The 19,663-nt window shown below is 44.5% G+C and overlaps 1 protein-coding gene across 1 annotated transcript in view; it reads right to left on the reverse strand.

Annotated features, from left to right (window-relative positions):
- Positions 1–19,663, reverse strand: part of IRF5 (interferon regulatory factor 5) — an 86,922-nt gene that overhangs the window by 27,401 nt on the left and 39,858 nt on the right. The window contains exons 5-7 of the mRNA XM_077264382.1: positions 9,564–9,597; positions 6,691–6,996; positions 5,129–5,518 (exon numbers count right to left, since the gene is read on the reverse strand). Of these exons, the coding sequence (XP_077120497.1) occupies positions 5,129–5,518; positions 6,691–6,996; positions 9,564–9,597 (730 nt within the window). The remainder of the gene's footprint in view (positions 1–5,128; positions 5,519–6,690; positions 6,997–9,563; positions 9,598–19,663) is intronic.

The raw sequence follows: 19,663 nt of genomic DNA on the forward strand, positions 1-19,663 counted from the left end.
TACCACATGCGAAACAACATAAAAAACTTCCTGAATTGCTGATTTTTGTTCATTCTGCCTCCCAAAAATAGGAATAGAAAGTGATCAAAAAATGTCATGTGCCCAAAAATGGTAGGCAAATAGCGCTCCATCCCTCCAGGGTCTTGCCGTGTGGCTAAGCAGTACTGTACACATCCATTTATGAGGTATTTGCACATGCAGCAGAAATTGTGGGACAAATTTTGATGTCATTTTTACCCATTTCCCAGTTTGAAAATGTAATATCTTGGGCTAAAATAAAATTTTGGTGGTAAAAATTTAATTATTTTCTTCACAGCCCAATGATATAAAATTCTGTGACCCACCTGTGGAGTCAACATGATCACTGCACCCCTAGATGAATGCATTGAGATGTGTGTAGTTTGTAAAATGAGGTCTCTTATGATGGAGGGGGGGGGTTGCTATTCTGGCACTGCCATGGCCCTCTCAAACCGGTCCAGCAAAACCTGAACTCCAGCAAAATCTGAACTCCAGTATGGTGCTATTTTCCTTCTGAGCTGTGCACTGTGCCTCAAAACTATTTTGACCACATATGGGCTTTTGGTGTACTCATGAGAAATTGCACAACAAATTTTCGGCTCCATTTTCTCCTGCTATCCTTGTGAACACAAAAAAAATTGGAGCTAAAAATATTTCTTAATTTTCACAGATCAACGTTGTAAAATTCTGTGAAGCACCAATGGGTTCCAGGTGCTCACGACACATCTAGATAGATTCCTTGAGGGGTCTAGTTTACAAAATGGTGTCATTGTGCCTAAACAGTAGAAACTCCCCACATGTGGGGGCTCTCTAAACGCAACATGACATCTGCAGACCATTCCATCAAAACCTGCATTCCAAAACAACTTCCCTTCTGAGTCCTGCAATGCGCCAAAGAGTAGTTTTTCACCACATATGGAGTATCTGCGTACTCTGTTACACTTGTGAAAATGCAAAATTTGGGGCGGGGCTAAAATACATTTTTTGGGGAAAATTATTTCTTATTTTCATGGCTCAATGTTAAACTTCTATAAAGCATCTGGGGGTTCAAGGTGCTCAATACACATCCAGATAAGTTTCCCGAGTGGTCTAGTTTCCCAAATGGGGTCATTTGTGGGGCTTTCCACTGTTTATGAATAGCAGGGGCTCTCTAAACGCGACATGGCATCCGCTAATTATTTCAGCAAATTTTGCATTCAAAAAGTCAAATGGCGCTCCTTCTCTTATGAGCCCTGCCATGCGCCCAAACATTGGTTTTCCCCCACATATGGGGTATGAGCCTGCTCAGGAGAAATTGCACAACAGATATTGGGGTCCATTTATTCCTGATACCCTTGTGAAAATAAAGAAATTTGGATCCAAATTAAAATTTGTGGAAGAAAAAAAAAAACAAGCTAAATGTTCATTTTTTCTTCCACATTTCAAAAATCCATGTGAAGCACCTGACTGGTTAATAATCTTCTTGAATGTGGTTTTGAGCACCTTGAGGGGTGCAGTTTTTAGAATGGTGTCACTTTGGGGTATTTTCTGTCTATAGACCCCTCAAAGTGACTTCAAACGTAATGTGGTCTATAAAAAAAAATTGTTTTGTAATTTTCGTTGAAAAAAAAAAAAAAAAAAAAAAGAAGAAATCGCTGGTCAACTTTTAACCCTTATAACTTACCAACAACAAAAAAAATGATGCTTTAAAAATTGTGCTGATGTAAAGTAGGCATGTTGGAAATGTTATTTATGATCTATTTTGTGTCACAACTGATTTAAGGGCATAAAAATGAACTTTGAAAATTGCCAAATTTGCATTTACGCAGGTCATATTGAAGTTTTACCATTATCATGAAGTACAATATGTCACAAGAAAACAGTCTTAGAATCAGTGGGATCTGTTGAAGCGTTCCAGAGTTATAACCTCAAAGTGACACTGGTGAGAATTTGTAAAATTTGGCCTGTTGATGAAGGTGAAAACAGGCTTGGGAGCTGAAGGGGTTAAATGATCTTACAAATGGAGTAATAGCATGGAGTACATTTAAACGGCTAATCCCATTACTAAGGGATAACCGATCCAGAATGGGGGCTCTGAAATGCTCCATCGGAATATAGCAATACCTGCGGATGATCACAATATAATCCTATCTTCTTCTAGGTGTGGTACAGTTGGATCAGGGAGTTCCTAATCTTGCAATCAAGGTATAAAGGTTGTATGAAACTGATCTAAGGGTACCGTTACACTAAACGATTAACCAACGATCACGACCAGCGATACGACCTGGCCATGATCGTTGGCAAGTCGTTGTGTGGTCGCTGGGGAGCTGTCACACAGACAGCTCTCCAGCGACCAACGATGCCGAAGTCCCCGGGTAACCATCGGGTTACTAAGCGCAGGGCCGCGCTTAGTAACCCGATGTTTACCCTGGTTACCATCGTAAATGTTAAAAAAAAAAAACAGTACATACTCACATTCCGGTGTCCGTCAGGTCCCTCGCCGTCTGCTTCCCGCACTGACTGAGTGCCGGCCGTAAAGTAAAAGCAGAGCACAGCGGTGACGTCACCGCTGTGCCCTGCTTTCTGTCCGGCACTCACAGTCAGTGCGGGAAGCAGACGGCGAGGGACCTGACGGACACCGGAATGTGAGTATGTACGGTTTTGTTTTTTTTACATTTACGATGGTAACCAGGGTAAACATCGGGTTACTAAGCGCGGCCCTGCGCTTAGTAACCCGATGTTTACCCTGGTTACAAGCGAACGCATCGCTGGATCGGTGTCACACACACCGATCCAGCGATGACAGCAGGAGATCCAGCGACGAAATAAAGTTCCAAACGATCTGCTACGACGTACGATTCTCAGCAGGGTCCCTGATCGCTGCTGCGTGTCAGACACAGCGATATCGTATGGATATCGCTGGAACATCACGGATCGTGCCGTCGTAGCGACAAAAGTGCCACTGTGAGACGGTACCCTAAGAGGTAAATACAACACTGGGCAGAGAAACAAAGGGGCAAAACCAGCTAAACTCTAAATACAGATAACAATTAAGCTGGAAACCTGAAAAAGCAACACAGGTTCATATCAACAAAGACGATGCAGCAGAAAGTTGTGAGTTGTATTGTTGTTGCATTGTAATGCTTTCAAAGACACATCCACTTATACCATTACATGGTCAGTCCTTTCCTCCGTTACTGAGGCATTAAGGTACCGTCTCACAGTGGCACTTTGGTCGCTACGACGGCACGATCCGTGACGCTCCAGCGTCGCTCCATTATCGCTCCAGCGTCGTAGACTGCGGTCACACTTCGCAATGCACGGCGCTGGAGCGATAATTTCATGACGTATTTGCGATGTAGAAGTCGTACGGGACAGTCGTACGGGCATGTCATATCGTGCACACCTTTGTTACACGATGCGATCATGCCGCCACAGCGGGACACTTGACGACGAAAGAAAGTTTCAAACGATCTGCTACGATGTACGATTCTCAGCGGGGTCCCTGATCGCAGTAGCGTGTCAGACACAGCGAGATCGTAAGTATATCGCTGGAACGTCACGGATCGTACCGTCGTAGCGACCAAAGTGCCACTGTGAGACGGTACCCTAAGTGTTTGAACTGATAGGCAAATAAGGCTTAAGGACCAGTGCAGATCTGAAGCCTGCGTCACTCCATCTCTATTCCCCGTCCAGCTCCTCCGTTGCCTGAAATCACACAGCATAGAGGGCGTCAGTCAAGCAGGAGGTGGCAGCGCTGGAAAAAATAGAGCTGGAGTGACAGAGGTTTCAGATCTTCATTTGCATATGAATTCAAATGCCGATTTGTTAGTAACCAAGGAACAGACTGCCCATGTAATTGTATTTCTGGCCTTCTCTTTGAAAAAGCTACGTGCTCATATAAGTACAGTAGTTTGGGGTGGAGAACTCCTGCTGACAGATTCCCTTTAAGTAAATGCATCAGTATGGTGTTCTTCATTGTAGTGTATTCTCTCACTATGTATGTACCGTATTTTCAGAGGATATTATTCTTGATTATTAGAGAATCCAGTATGGTCGTAAAAATCAGACAATACCGAGGTTCCAATGAATCAGGGGGTTCTATTTTAAATTATAAAAATTAATGGATTATGCCAGAAAAATAATTAAGGCTTGCACAAATCATCAGATTTGGCTTGGATATAGGTCTGGCCATTGCTCACTGTCTTGCGTGTACATTTATGATCAGTAAGGATCACACATTAATTTGTTAGACAAAACTTCTTTCATCTAGGTCAGCAATATGTATAGAAACTAACTGCAGCATAAATATATAGGTATGAGAACCAAAATGCATATCTAAAGCAAACATCTTGGGTAGCATACAAAAATATCAGCCACATTAAATGGCAAGTATTATTAGGAGATAACCTGGTAAACATTACCGCATTACTCCAGCACTAGTTCTCCCAGCTTGTGCCATCTTTACAGCAATATGTGTTACCAAGCACTTCCTTATTTCATATCCATCTTGCATCATGGTCAATGAGCCAGGCGAAGTAAAAAATCCTTTTAAGATTTTTCACATAGAGTTACTGCAGACTTTGTATCTTAAGACCGGACAACCCCCTAAAGGGAACCTGTCACCCCCAAAATGGAAGGTGAGCTAAGCCCACCAGCATCAGGGGCTTATCTACAGCATTCTGCAAAGTATGCCTGCGCCGGAGCCGCAGCGTGAAGACAAGAAGAGGACGTCATCCTATGAAGATGGGAGGCCCCGGACCAGACCGCAACGCCCATCGGACCGGACCCGCCCCGCGGTGAGTATAATCTAACCTCTTTTTCTCATCTTTTAGGATACATTGGGGGCTTATCTACAGCATTACAGAATGCTGTAAATAAGCCCCTGATGCCGGTGGGCTTAGCTCACCTTCGATTTTGGGGGTGACAGGTTCCCTTTAATAGTACTGATCTGGTCATAAGGATCAAAGGGACCTTTTGGGTTCCCCTAGGATCAAGGTGCAACTGAAAGCCCTGCATCCAGTATAGTTACACCCCTGAAGATAACTCCTCTATACGGAACTTAATACAGAACATAACGCATTTGCCACCAACATGATCTACAATTTCCAAACGGAAGCTTAACGCTCACCATTTAGGAAGGTCTCTAGACTGAATACTTTGATTCTCTTTTCTCTCTCTATGGGGTTGGGTCCAGCTAGATTGTTTGCACATGGTCCAGACCAGAAGACTTTGCACTGGCACAAACGGATGGCATAAATATCCTGCCCTTGCAGGGTGAGAATAAGTCCTCGGTCCATAACATCCAATAGATGGTTAGTGTAGAACTTCTGCTTTTCATTGCTGATCTCATCAGTTCCAGGAAACCGAACCTGCTCCAGAGTAGTAGGACCAAACAATTCTACTTGCTCTGGTGTTGGCTCAAGGTTACTGTAGAAAAGGCGGCAGCCATGAGGGTTGCTGACAGTCATTGCTCCGGCTTGCTTCCCTCTGTATAGGAACTTTATTTCCAAGTCTGTCACTGCAACAAGAAAGTAAAAGAGGCTTCACCTAACATTCTCAGGCTAAGACACTGCAGAAGGACATATGACATTTTTTCCCAATTCTATTATGTGTCATATCAGCACTTCTGAACCTGCGGCGCTCATGCCACACCAATGACAATGAGGGTATAGGCAGTGCACCAAACCACAGCCACAGCAATGGGTAAAGGGTGGGGGAAAAAAATGGAACAAAGGCTGGTCTGGCAGCTTTATATAGGGGTTCTGGCCTGAAGTCTATATCTTTATATAGGGGTTTTCTTTGTGCTTCCATTTTCATGTCAGGTAAAGGAGGACATTTATAGCTTTTCATAATTCAAATAATCAGGGATCCAGATTAGTATCTGTCATTACAGGGTTAACACTAAACTCCAGAGTTAAGGTACCGTCACATTAAGCGACGCTGCAGCGATATAGACAACGATGCCGATCACTGCAGCGTCGCTGTTTCGTCGTTGTGTGGTCGCTGGAGAGCTGTCACACAGACAGCTCTCCAGCGACCAACGATGCCGAAGTCCCCGGGTAACCAGGGTAAACATCGGGTTACTAAGCGCAGGACCGCGCTTAGTAACCCGATGTTTACCTTGGTTACCAGTGTAAATGTAAAAAAAAAAAAAAAAAAAACACTACATACTTACATTCCGGTGTCTGTCGGGTCCCCCGGCGTCCGCTTCCCTGCACTGTGTAAGCTCTGCTCTGACCAACGATGTCACAGCAGGATCCTGATCGCTGCTGCGTGTCAAACACAACGATATCGCTATCCAGGACGCTGCAACATCACGGATCGCTATCGTTATCGTTGTTAAGTTGTTCAGTGTGAAGGAACCTTTACTCAGTTGGAACTTTTAATCACTAAACCACATAAGTACTGCATCCCACCGAACACTGATTTACTAGCAAGACCCTCGGTCCAAATTGTTATCTCTATAGTGTGAGATTGCTTGGCTCATTTCAGGAATAAAGATGTCAGAAGGGGGGGCTTCTACAGTCCACATTGTACAATAATAGACACTTTACTAAAGAAGATACGGTATGTGGCCTCAGTCATATGTGTATATTAAAAAAAGAAAATCTTACAATTATTAACAATTATGCCTAAAAATATTGTTACACAGCCACATCATTTGCACAGTGGGTGCACATTTCTACTCACATGGCAGCATCTGGGGACTAATAAGCAACTCGGGTATTCCTTGTTCAATGGGCGCTGACATCACTCCTTGTATAGGAAGTGCTGGATCTTGAGCTGGCTCCATATTCCCTGCAGGTACTAATTCTGACAGAGGAAGGACTACGGGTTGTGATACCATGCCTTGGGGCGATAATTCCACACCAGGATACCCTCCAGGGGCAGTTGCTTTTACAACAGCATCTGTTTGGGGCAAGTTATGCTGTAATAAGTTTGCGCAGGGGCTAAAGTTGGGCTCTGCCTTAGGCCAAATGTAAGAAGGCAGTGGATCTATATAATAAATAAAAAGAAAAAAAAGGTAAAAATGGCAGCACCAAGGAATTATATATGACAATCATCATGTAAGTTACAAGAGACCGCACTGTTGTATAGCTTTATGCTTCAAAGAAGCTGATGCCCAATTTATATTACGCGATATGGAAAAATACTTCTTCACATACAAGCATATCAGTTATGACAGTCATGGCTTGTGCATGCGAACGTTTGAAATCGGATGAGTTCTATCCATGGTTTTGATGGTTAGCACTAGTATCCATGTTACTCTATTGGACTGTGCACGTCCGATTTTTCCTCGGACCGAGTGTTTCAAGGAAAAAAAAAAAAAAATCATTGACATGTATGATTTTGATCTGAGTGTCTTATCAAAATCAATGCAATGTATGGGTCTGTGGAAAACATCGGACTACAGCACTCGGATGACCAGAGGCATAGCTATGGGAAGGCGAGTGGGACATTTGCTCCAAGCGCAGTCAGCAAGTGGGGCGCAGTCAGGCCAGCTGATGTGGCGGTCCGAGGTGTCTCCCCGGCGGCTGCATTTTGCAGCCCTCCACAGTGGGATTTAGCCATTCTCTGAGCCGAATGTCAAACTGACATTCGGCTCAAAGAAAGAGCTGCACGCCGGTTCCCAGCAATCGATTGTAATTGGATTTTCAGACGTGAGTACAATTGATGCCCTCACTGCCGCCACTCCTGGATCAGGGCGACGTCAGCAGAGTGATCAGATCACCTGATCACGTTGATGATGTCACTCATGGGCGTGGCAAACATTGGTCAGGTAAGCGCTTCCCTGGTGTTGGAGAGACCAAAGATTAACTATGGGGGGAAAAGAGACAATATAGGCAGTGGGGAAGATTGGTACTGCAGACACAGTATGAGGAGAGTGGAGGATTGGTGCTGCGGACACAATATGAGGAGGGTGGAGGATTCGTGCTGCGGACACAATATGAGGAGCAGGAGAGGATTAGTGCAGATACAGTATGGGGAGCAAGGGGACCAGTGAATAAACAGTATGCCTGTATAGGGAGTGAGGGGGACCTGTAAGTAGACAGTACGTGGGAATGAGGAGGACGTATGAAGAGACTATGTGGCAACATGGGCAGTCAAGGGGACCTGTTAGGAGATGGTATGGGGAGTGTGGAATATGTGATGAAACAGTATGAGGAATGGGAGGAAATGGGTGCGGAAATTGTATGGAGGAGACAGTATGAGGGAAATGTTTGAGGAGACTATCGAGGGGAATAGTGTGAGGAGATATTATGGGGGGATAACAGTGTGAAGGGGCACAGAATAAAGACTGGGTAGTGTGGGGGACAGTATAGAGAAAGGGCAGCACATACTGGTAGTTTTAGGCTCACGTGATACAATTGTATTAGGACTGACCTGACATTACAATTTATTGCTGTACTATGCTTGGTGATTTATTGCTATACTGCTGGTGGTTCTGATAATGTATTTCTATACTGATGATGGTTGTGTAAGTACATTCATGTACTGCTGGTGGGTTTGGTTATGCATTCTTGTGGTGTTATTGGTTGTTATCCTGGACACATACAACAGTGTATAACTTTTAAGATTACGTGATACATGGTCATGTTAATAAAGTATTGTGATGTCTCAGAAGAGAAGGGTTACTACATTTGTATTTATGTTGGAAGCATTAAAGGGGTTGTTCAAATTTGTGATGAATCTGCACTCATTCTATATGACTGCAGCCTTCTGAACTTTCACAGCAAATGCATTGCACGCCGTCAAGATTCTCTGATGCGGACGGTGAGAGCAGGAGGTCATGCAACCTGTGATTTAAATAAATGCAGTTATGCACCAACTAGACATGTGTGGCCTCACTCCATACAAAAAAATTGAGTGAGGCCTCACATGTCTAGCTGGAATATGGTTCCATAACTGTCCACTCTTGTCACTGGCATGGCGGAATTCTGAGAATCAAATCTGGACAACCCCTAATTTTAACATTAAACCCCCCCCCCAGGTCCTAGTGCCCAGTCCTAACAGTATGTAATATACTCACTGTCGGGGTTTGGTTCTGCTTGCCGATTACCACAGTTATCACATGATCACTCAAGTGCGATTTTCATACTTCACGATTCACTCAGTGAAGCAGGGGCTGTAGTATTTCACTGAACATTGACAGAATTCGGAAAAGCAGCTCATCGGCATGTGACAAAGTATGAAAATCGCATATAAGTGGTCACATGACAACTACTTAAACCACTTGAGCGGAAAAGGGGCGAGGGTGACGCAAACTGAATTCTTGCCCCAGGTGCCTGAAAACCTAGGTACACCCCTGAGATGAATTCGAAGTGTGGTCCAATTTTCATGGACCAACTGAATGTAAAAGGAGAAATTGTATTTTTCTTTCCACCTCCGAGAATAACGGATCCCACTCTGATCAAACTTTGATTAGCGTAAATCGGATCATTTTTCTCAGATGGAGAAAAAGCGGTCATATGACCCTAGCCTTATTGTGCTACAATCTCTCTCTAAGTATGCGCCAACATGCCTGTATTGCTTTACTAATCCCCAGTTGTTCCTGCACTTACCGCTGATATCCAGCATTGGGAAAATGTTGTCAATCTGAAAGTGGAGAAATGATGCATATGAGTAAAGTATGCAGCTACGACTATACAGAGTGATAATGAGGGCAGAAGAATTTGCAAATTTTGAAAAAACAAGTGTGCTCTACAATCCTGGAACAAATACCCTTCACAAATTGATTCTATTTGTGCACAGACATTTAACCCCTTAATGACAGTCAATATTGTCTTTTTACTGACCAGAGGAAAAATAAAATGAGAATAGTGCCCTGCTGGGACAAAAATGCAGCAGGGTCAGCTGAATGCTATCACTTAGCATGCTACATCGACCTCGATTGTTGTTAGCACTGATCGTGGCAGTTTAACCACCTAGATGCTGCAGTCAATAGTGACAGATCATCTAAATTGTTAAAAGAGGAAGACTGCTTGCTCTAAAACCCCATTGGTACTCTGTGATTGTGATCATGTCATCCAAATGGTTACCATGGGAACCTGAGGCCAAGGAATGGCCTCAAAGTGTGCTAGCTATAATGGTCTGTTAGGCCTCTTTCACACATCCGTTTTTTTGCCAGTCACAATCCGTCGTTTTTAGAAAAAAACGGATCCAGCAAATTTTTCTACTGGATCTGTTTTTTTCCCATAGACTTGTATTAGCGATGGATTGTGACGGATGGCCTCCCGTTTCATTCGTCATAAAGTCGGTGTCTGTCGGGCGGAGACAGCGGACATAGAAAGGTTTTTTGTCTAAGGCTACTTTCACACTAGCGTCGGGAACAACCCGTCGCTGCGCGTCGGGCCGACGTTCCCGACGCTAGTGTGGTCTCCGCCGCACAACGGGGGCAGCGGATGCATATTTCCCACGCATCCGCTGCCCCATTGTGATGTGCGGGGAAGTGGGGGCGGAGTTCCGACTGCGCATGCGCGGTCGGAAAAAGCGGACCGTCGGGAGCAAAAAACGTTACATGTAACGTTTTTTTCTCCCGACGGACCGCTACCATACGCCCAAACGCCGCCAAACGCATTCACCGTTTGGAAATGCGTCGCAAATGCGTCGCTAATGTTACTCTATGACGAAACAACGTATCCAGCAAAAACTTTTGCTGGATGCGGCGTTTCGCAAAAACGACGCATTTGCGACGTATTGCAGTTAACGCTAGTGTGAAAGTAGCCTAAGTCGAAAAGTCGGACAGCGACGGATCCTGCGGCGTCCGTCGTTGGCTATAATGGAAGCCTATGAGGCATCAATAGTAAAAAGATATAATGTTAAAAATAATTTAAAAAAATGGGTATTAGACCTACCAGTAATTCGGTTTCCAGGAGTCCATCCTGACAGCACTCTGGAGGACGTCCTCCTCCTCCTTGCAGGGTCAGGAAAAATGATAATTACTTACGGGTAATTTGATTTTCCAGATCCATGACAGCACCGGTACATGAGAGATGGTCCCGCCCCCAAGAACAGGAAACCTGCATAGGAGATAAAAGATGGGGGCGGCACCTCTCTCCTCAGTTTGTTTACAGAGAATGTAAGGTAACCGCTATGTTAGTTTTAGGCATATATACATTATTTTAAACTCTAAGACTATTTATCTATTGTTATGTTAAGTGGTTATTACCCCATCTTTTGTTTGTGTTTTTTTTTTTTTTTTTTTTAAGAGATTTTTTTTTTTTTTTTTTTTTTTGTGTGAATCACACACCATCACCAAGATAGGGCGGGAACTAGAGCGGTGCTGTCATGGATCTGGAAAATCAAATTACCCGTAAGTAATTATCATTTTTTCCCTTCCCCATGACAGCATCGGTACATGAGAGGAAGAAATAGAAAGAACCTCTAGGGTGGGACAACGGCAGATAGTACTTTTCTACCAAAGGCAAGTTCTGATAGCCCTAGATTTAATCTATAATGGCGGAAGAAAGTAGAGGGTGAAGACCATACTGCTGCATTACAGATTTGCTCTATCGATGCATTTGCCCTCTCTGCCCAAGATGTAGAAATAGCCCTAGTAGAGTGGGCCGTAACACCAGGTGGAGGGACCTGCCCCGAAGAGGAATAGGAAAGTGATATAGCCATACGGAGCCATCGTGCAATGGTTGATTTTGTGGCCTTTTTTCCCCTGTTTGCCCCCTGAAAGGAGACAACAAGGGCTGAAGACTGTCGCCATGGTTTTGTCACTTCTATATATTGAAGTAGGCAACGTCTGACGTCCAAGCAATGGAAGGTTTCTTCTCCCTGGGATTTTGGATTGGCACAAAATGAAGGCAAGACTATCTCCTGGTCCCTGTGAAATTTCGAGTTGACCTTTGGTAAGAAGGCCGGATCAGATTTTATAATTACCCTGTCCTCTAGAAGTGTAGTGTAAGGAGGGTCTATAGATATAGCCTGAAGCTCACTAATGCGTCTGGCTGAGGTAAGGGCAATGAGAAGGACCGTTTTTAAAGTTAGCGCTTTTTCCGATATGGAGGAAAGAGGCTCAAAAGGAGAGGAGGTCAAGGCATTTAAAACTAAATTTAAATCCCAGGGAGAGACCTTTGGACGAGGTTTAAATGGTCTGGCTGTAAAGGAGGCCCGAATGAACCTATACACCCAGGGGTGATCAGCCAATTTTTGGTCAAACAGGGCGCTAAGCGCCGAGACTTGCACTTTTAGGGTGCTGGTAGATAATCCTCTCTCCAGCCCCTTTTGGAGAAATTCTAGGATTTCTGATATAGGGACTTTCTGAACGGTATCTGTTATCCGTCTGCCTGAGAATTCTAAAAATTTTCCCCATACCCTTTGGTATTTATCAGCCGTGATCTTCTTTCTACTGGACAGTAGAGTAGTAACCAACGGATCCGAGAACCCCTTTGCTAGAAGAAGTCCCCTCTCAAGTTCCAAGCAGTAAGGTGTAGGCTGTGAACCTGAGGATGTGTCACTGGACCCTGGTGCAGAAGGTTTGGAACCTCTGGAAGTATCCATGGGTCCGAGATGGACATACGTCTGAGCCAAGTGAACCAAGCTCTCTTTGGCCAGAAGGGTGCGATTAAGATTATGCGTGATTTCTCTTCTCGGATCTTCTTCAGGACTGTGGGGATTAACGGGATTGGGGGAAACGCATAGGCTAGTTGGAATCTCCATTGGTGCAGTAACGCATCTACTCCTTCCGGGTTTTCTTTCGGGTTTAGAGAGTAGAATCTTTCTACTTTTCGATTCTGCCTTGTGGAAAAAAGATCCACTTGAGGAAGTCCCCAGATGGCACAGATTTCTCCAAATATTTTTTGATTTAGCGACCACTCACCTTGGTGCAGGACGTGACGACTCAGAAAATCTGCGACAAAGTTGTCCGACCCCTTTAAGTGTGTACTTGTAAGAGATAAAAGGTGGTTTTCGGCCCAAAGAAATAGTCTTCCTGCTTCTTCCATTAGGGGACTTGATCTGGTTCCCCCCTGTCGATTTATATACGACACCGTTGTGCTGTTGTCGGACAACACTACCAGATGTTTTCCTTTGACATCCTCTTCCGTTTGAAGAATCGCTTGCCTTACCGCTGTTAATTCCTTCAAGTTTGAGGAGGCTAATTGCATTTGTGGATCCCATAGACCCTGTAGGATCCGATCTGATAGGTGTGCCCCCCAACCTAACAGGCTCGCATCCGTGGTTAGTACCACCGGATTCTGGATTGACCATGGGACCCCTTATTTTAGATTTTCGGAATCTAGCCACCAGCTTAGAGAGCCCCGTACATGTTGTGACAATACGATTCTTCGATTTAAATTGTAGGGTATTTTTGTTTGTTCTGACAGGATCTGCCACTGTAGGTCCCTTGAATGAAGTTGTGCCCATTGGACTGCTGGAATTGTTGCAGTTAGCATACCTAGGAGGGACATGGCTTCCCTCACCGAGACATATTGGGCCACCTGTATTTGCCTTACTCGTTGTTTTATGGCCTCGACTTTTCTGTCTGGAAGGATACAGACTTGACTGATTGAATTTAATTGTATCCCCAGGAACTCTTGTATCTGGACCGGAATCAATCTTGATTTTTTTAAGTTTATTATCCACCCTAGTTTGGTAAGCAGCTCTCGTACTGTCGTAACTGCTTTTATGCAATCTTCTTGATTGTCGGCTATAAGGAGGAAATCGTCCAAATAGGGCACTAGTAGAATGTTTTCTCTCCTTACGAAGGATGCTACTTCCGAAATTATTTTTGTAAAGATACGAGGAGCCACTGATACCCCAAAGGGGAGACATTGGTATTGTAGGTGGGTGTAGACCTGCCCCAGCTGCACAACCAACCTCAGGAATTGTTGATGCTCTCTGCTGATTGGCACATGATAATAGGCATCGGTAAGGTCTATGACTGCCATGTAACATCCTGGATACAGCAGTTTTACCGCCGTTCTCAGAGTCTCCATTTTGAATTTTTCCACTCGGATGAATTTGTTTAATTCTTTTAAGTTGAAAATTGTTCTTAATGACCCATCCGGTTTTGGAGTGAGGAAAAGGGTGCTGTAAAACCCCCTCCCTATTTCCTGTGGAGGTACTCTTACCAGGACTTTTTTGTCTAAAAGAAGACGAACTTCTTTCTCGAGAACTAACTGGTTCTTTTTGGCCACCCGAGTAACTTTTATTCGGTGAGGAGGCAGGGAGATGAAGTTTAATCGTAGGCCGTCTGATAACAAGTTGATTATCCATGGAGACGGCTGTAAGTTTACCCACTGATGGACAAAAAACCGTAACCTTCCTCCCACCTGGAATATGGCGTCATTGTTTGGGATCTGGTTTTGGAGGTTTATTAAAAAGAAACCCTCTTTCTCTTTTTTCACCCCAGGGTTTCCCCCGTGTGGTTCTATCCGTTGGGCGGCCCCCGGCCTCTACCCGATCCTCGAAAGGACCGACGATTGTCATACCAACGTCGTTTAAAGAAGGGAGGTGGAGGAAAGTGTTTCTTCTTGTCCGCCGCTTTTTCTAAAATTTCATCTAAAGCCCTGCCGAATAAATATTGCCCCTCACAGGGTACAGCACAGAGCTTCACTTTTGATTGAAAATCAGCATTCCAGTTTTTTAACCATAACGCTCTTCTTGCTGAATTATGGAGGGCACTAGCCTGGGCAGCAAACCGTACCGAATCAATGGCAGCGTCCGCCAGGAATCCTGCTGCATTTTGAAGTGGAGGGATGACTTCTAGAAGTCTGTCTCTTGGACACTTGTTTTTTATTTGGTCGCTTAGTTCCTCCAGCCATTTAACCATGGCACGGGCAGTGCAGGTAGCCGCTACTCCAGGCTTGAACACCCAAGTTGAGGCTTCCCAGGCTGATTTTAGAAAGGCATCCGCCTTTTTATCTAGGGGGTCTTTTAGGGCCCCCATATCCTCGAAGGGAAGTGCTATGCCCCTGGAGGTACTTGCGATAGCCGCGTCCAACCTAGGCGCTTTTTCCCATTTCTCGCAAATTTCCTCATCAAAGGGATATTTACGTTTTAAGGCCTGGGGAACTGAAATCCTCTTATTCGTTTTTTTCCATTCTTTTTTGATAAGATTTAATATGTTATCGTGAAAAGGGAAAACTTTCCGTTTTTTATCTTCTAAATTACTGAACATGGAGTCCTGAATCGTTTGCTTTTCTTTTGGCGTCTCAACCCCCAGGGTGGACCTGACCAGTTTTAGCAACTTCCCCATGTCTTCTGATAACATATATGGCCGGCCACACTCTTCATCTGAAGAGTCCAGGTCCGAACCCTCCTCGGGCGGAAGTTCCCCCAGTTCACCCTCAGATTCTACATCAGATATTTGGGCAGGCGTAGAGGGTGGGTTTACGGAGCTCTGCAATCCATGATGTTTTAACTGCTCCTTTACTGTGCTCTGCACCTCGTTTCTCACAATATCCTTTATACTCTGAAGTTAAGATGATGACTCTTCAGATACAGTTTTTTCTATGCATGAGCGGCACATACGCTTCTCATATGCTTTGGGAAGGCTTCTATCACAGAGTGCACACACTTTATGCTTTTGTTTAGAGGTAACTTTCTTTCCCTATATATATATATATATATATATATATATATATATATATATATATATATATATATATATATATATATATATACATATACATACATACAGAAACACAGAGTTACTAACATGTTTTTTGCCTTACAAAGGCACTCACCCACCGGACCCTTAGTACCACGACAGGCTGTGGGTTCTCTGCTGGGATCGCTGATTCCTTTGGATCTGCCATCTTGCAGGAGACCGTGCCTGCTTGCCGCCTTGTAGTTTAAATATGGCCGGCCAGGAAGCGGTGTGTGCGCCCCTGAACTTCCTCCCCCCCGGGGAGTGTCAGCACACCGCTCCTTCAGCTTACAGCGTCACTTCCGGTTCTCACCCGGAAGTTCCTCCATTCACTCGGCGCCAGTGTTGTGATGGACACGCTTTCAGTTTCTCCCCCAGCCCAGCCTCTGGCCAGGAGCAGACGCCGGGGAGTCCGCAGTGGGGAGGACGCACATGCAGCCAGGTATGGAGGCGACGTGCGCACGCCGCCGCTGCTCCCACCGCGGACCTCGGTCAGAGACCGGCCTTAGCAAGGGAGACCTCTCCCCATGCAGCACCGCAGGTTCCCCGCAAGAACAGGAAACCAAACTGAGGAGAGAGGTGCCTCCCCCATCTTTTATCTCCTATGCAGGTTTCCTGTTCTTGGGGGCGGGACCATCTCTCATGTACCGGTGCTGTCATGGGGAAGGGAAAAAATAACACGAGAGGTTAAAAGGTCCCACTCCGATCCCTTTCCTTCAGTGTTTTGACAAGTACCACACCATGGATAGATATAATTTGAATTCTTTATTAACCAAAACATATTACAGCATATGAAATAGTATACATAGGGGGGGAATTAACGGTGCTGTCAGGATGGACTCCTGGAAACTGAATTACCGGTAGGTCTAATACCCATTTTCCAGGACGTCCCCCTGACAGCACTCTGGAGAATACCAAAGAAACCTCCTTTAGGGTGGGACAACTGCCTGGAGAACCTTTCTCCCAAATGACGTTTGCTGGGCTGCTAACACGTCTAGTTTATAATGTTTGCAAAATGTGTTCACCCTGGCCCAAGTTGCGGCTTTACAGATTTGTTCTAGTGACGCCCCTGCCCGTTCAGCCCATGATGCTGAAATGGCCCTAGTAGAATGGGCTTTAATTCCTACTGGACAATCTACCCCTTCTGATGAGTAGGCTTTAGCAATTACTGTAGTGATCCATCTAGCTATAGAGGTTTTGGAGGCTTTTTTACCCTTATTTTTTCCCCCAAAAAGGATGAATAGATTGGGATCTTTTCTCCAGGAATTAGTAGCTTCTAGATAGTCTAGCACCGCTTGTCTGACATCAAGAGAATGTAAAGATTGTTCTTTTGCATTAGAGGGGTTATCGCAAAAGGAGGGTAAAATGATTTCCTGGTTTCTGTTTTGTACTGAAGCTATTTTAGGAATAAATGATGGATCTAATTTTAAAATTATATGATCACGAATCTGAAGGTATGGATCCCTAATAGACAGGGCCTGAATTTCCCCCACTCTTTTGGCCGTTGTAATCGCTACCAAAAAGGCTGTTTTCCATGTACGAACTGCAATAGGCATGTCATCCTCAAGGGTATAAGGGTTTTTACATAGAGCTCTGAGAACTAGTTTTAAGTCCCAAGTGGGAGTCAATTGTCTAAAAGTGGGACGCAATCTCTGGATGGCTTTTACGAACCTAACTATCCACGTGTGCGAGGCCAAAGGATAATCTAAGAAAGTGCTGAGAGCGGAGATCTGCACCTTAAAGGGTACTAGGTCTAAGCCCCATGTTGAAACCGGATTGGAGAAAATCCAGAACTCTGGGAACATCCGGGGTCTCCGGCATCACAGCCGACCTACCACCCTCCATACAGAATCTTTTCCAGATTTTGTAGTAAATGGCTGAAGTTACTGGTTTCTGACTAGCCTGAATGGTTGAAATGACTTCATCGGATAAACCTCTGGCTTTTAAAATGTCCCTCTCAGGATCCATGCTGAAAGGTGTAATCGTTCCGGGTTTTGGTGTAAAACAGGACCTTGATAAATGATGTCCTTCCATAGAGGAAGTTTGATTGGGTTCCCTGTTGTCATGGCTCCCAGCAACGGAAACCAGCTTCTTTTTGGCCAGAATGGTACAATCATCAGAACTGTTGCCTGGTCTTCCTGAAATTTTCCTGAGTACCATCGGAATGAGTGCTAGTGGAGGAAACGCATAAGAGAGTGGTTCGTCCCATGTTTGACTTAAGGCGTCGACTGCTTCCGGCATGTCCACAGGGTTGAGGGAAAAGAATCTGGCACCTTCGAATTTTTTCTTGTGGCAAATAAATCTATTTTGGGAGTCCCCCAACAGTGACATAATAGTTGGAAGATCACTTGATTTAGTTCCCATTCTGTTGGACAGACTTTCTTTCTGCTCAGGTAATCAGCCAGGACATTCGGAGATCCTTCTAAGTGCACTGCTGTAATTGACAGAACTGTATTCTCCGCCCAAACAAATATCCTTTGTGCTAACTCTTGAACGAAAGTTCCTTCTAGATGCGCTCCCCATCCCCACTGACTGGCGTCTGTGGTGATCACCACACAAGGGGTCAAGGTCCATGGAACACCTATTCTTAGGTTGCTGCATTGTGTCCACCACTGTAATGATCTTTTTACTGTCGTTGAGAATTGAATTATTCTGTCCAGAGACGACTGACCACGATCCCATACCGAGAGAACCTGATCTTGTGAAAGATGGGCCCAAGCTCACTCAAGATTATTACAAGTGATACAAGCCGTCATTTTTCCCAAGATCTTCATGGCGGATCTTATAGTAACCCGATGCCTCAGGAATTCTATGATCAACTTTCTCATTGACTCCTGCTTTTCTCTTGGTAGAAAGGATTGTCTTGAGGTAGCATCCAGAAGAACTCCCAGGAATACCTTCCGAGACTCGGGCTTTAGGTGTGACTTCTTTCGATTTACGACCCAACCCAGGTGTTAGGAGTAAAGTGTCTTTTGCTCTGGCTACCAGAAGAAAATCGTCCAAATAAGGAATTCTTGTAATTCCTTCATTTCTTAAGTATGCCACTACCTCTGCTACCAGCTTTGTAAATATTCTTGGTGCTGAGGCAAGGCCGAACGGGAGGCACTGAAATTGGAGGTGGCAGGTTTGGTCCGGAAATCTTACCGAAAGCCTCAGAAGCTCCTGAGAAGTTGAATGGATTGGGACCTGATAATACGCACTCTTCAGGTCGAGAGTACACATTACAGAATTTTTGTCTATAAAGGTGGATGGTTGACCTTATTGATTCTATTCTGAACCTCTTGTATTTGACGCATACGTTTAAAGGTTTTAGGTTTATTATCGTGCGTGTTTCTCCTGACGGTTTTGGGATTGAGAATAGGGAAGAGTAGTGACCTCTGCCTATTTCGGCTGTGGGAACCCGCACTATGACCTGAGAGCTGAACAGTTTCTGAAGGTCTGCGAACACTGGAGAATTGTTTGCCACAATTGTCGGTGAGATACACCTCTGTGGTGCTGGACATATAAGTTCTATCTTGTAACCCTCGGATATTATATTGAGGACATATGCGTTCTTTGTGATCCGCCTCCAGTTGTTCAAAAAAAGACTGAGCCTGCCCCCTATACCTATGGCGTCATTGTCTCCTAGATCTAGGACTTGACCCAAAAAGTGAATTTCTTCCCCTTCTGTTCTGAGCATAGGATCCTCTATAGGCATCTCTGCTGGATCTCCACTGTTCTCTATAGTCAGGTTGTTTGCCTCTATAGGTACTTCGAGGTGGGGTTTTTTTCCGAAATGGCTGAAATTTCTTAGGTGTATCCTCGGGAAAACCTTTTTTATTATCAGACGCAAACTCTAAAATGTCATCTAATGCCTTTCCAAATACCCTGGATCCTGAAAAGGGAATGGCACATAACTTTTTTTAGAGGCATTATCTCCTGACCAAGATTTAAGCCATATAGCCCTATGGGTTGCATTAGATAAGGAACTATTTCTGGCTGCAAATCTCACTGATTCCGCTGACGTATCAGCCATGAAGGCCGTGGCAGATTTTATGATGGGTAGGGAAGAAATTATATCAG

The sequence above is a fragment of the Ranitomeya variabilis genome, chromosome 5, assembly GCF_051348905.1.
Source record: "Ranitomeya variabilis isolate aRanVar5 chromosome 5, aRanVar5.hap1, whole genome shotgun sequence".
Lineage (NCBI taxonomy): Eukaryota > Metazoa > Chordata > Amphibia > Anura > Dendrobatidae > Ranitomeya > Ranitomeya variabilis.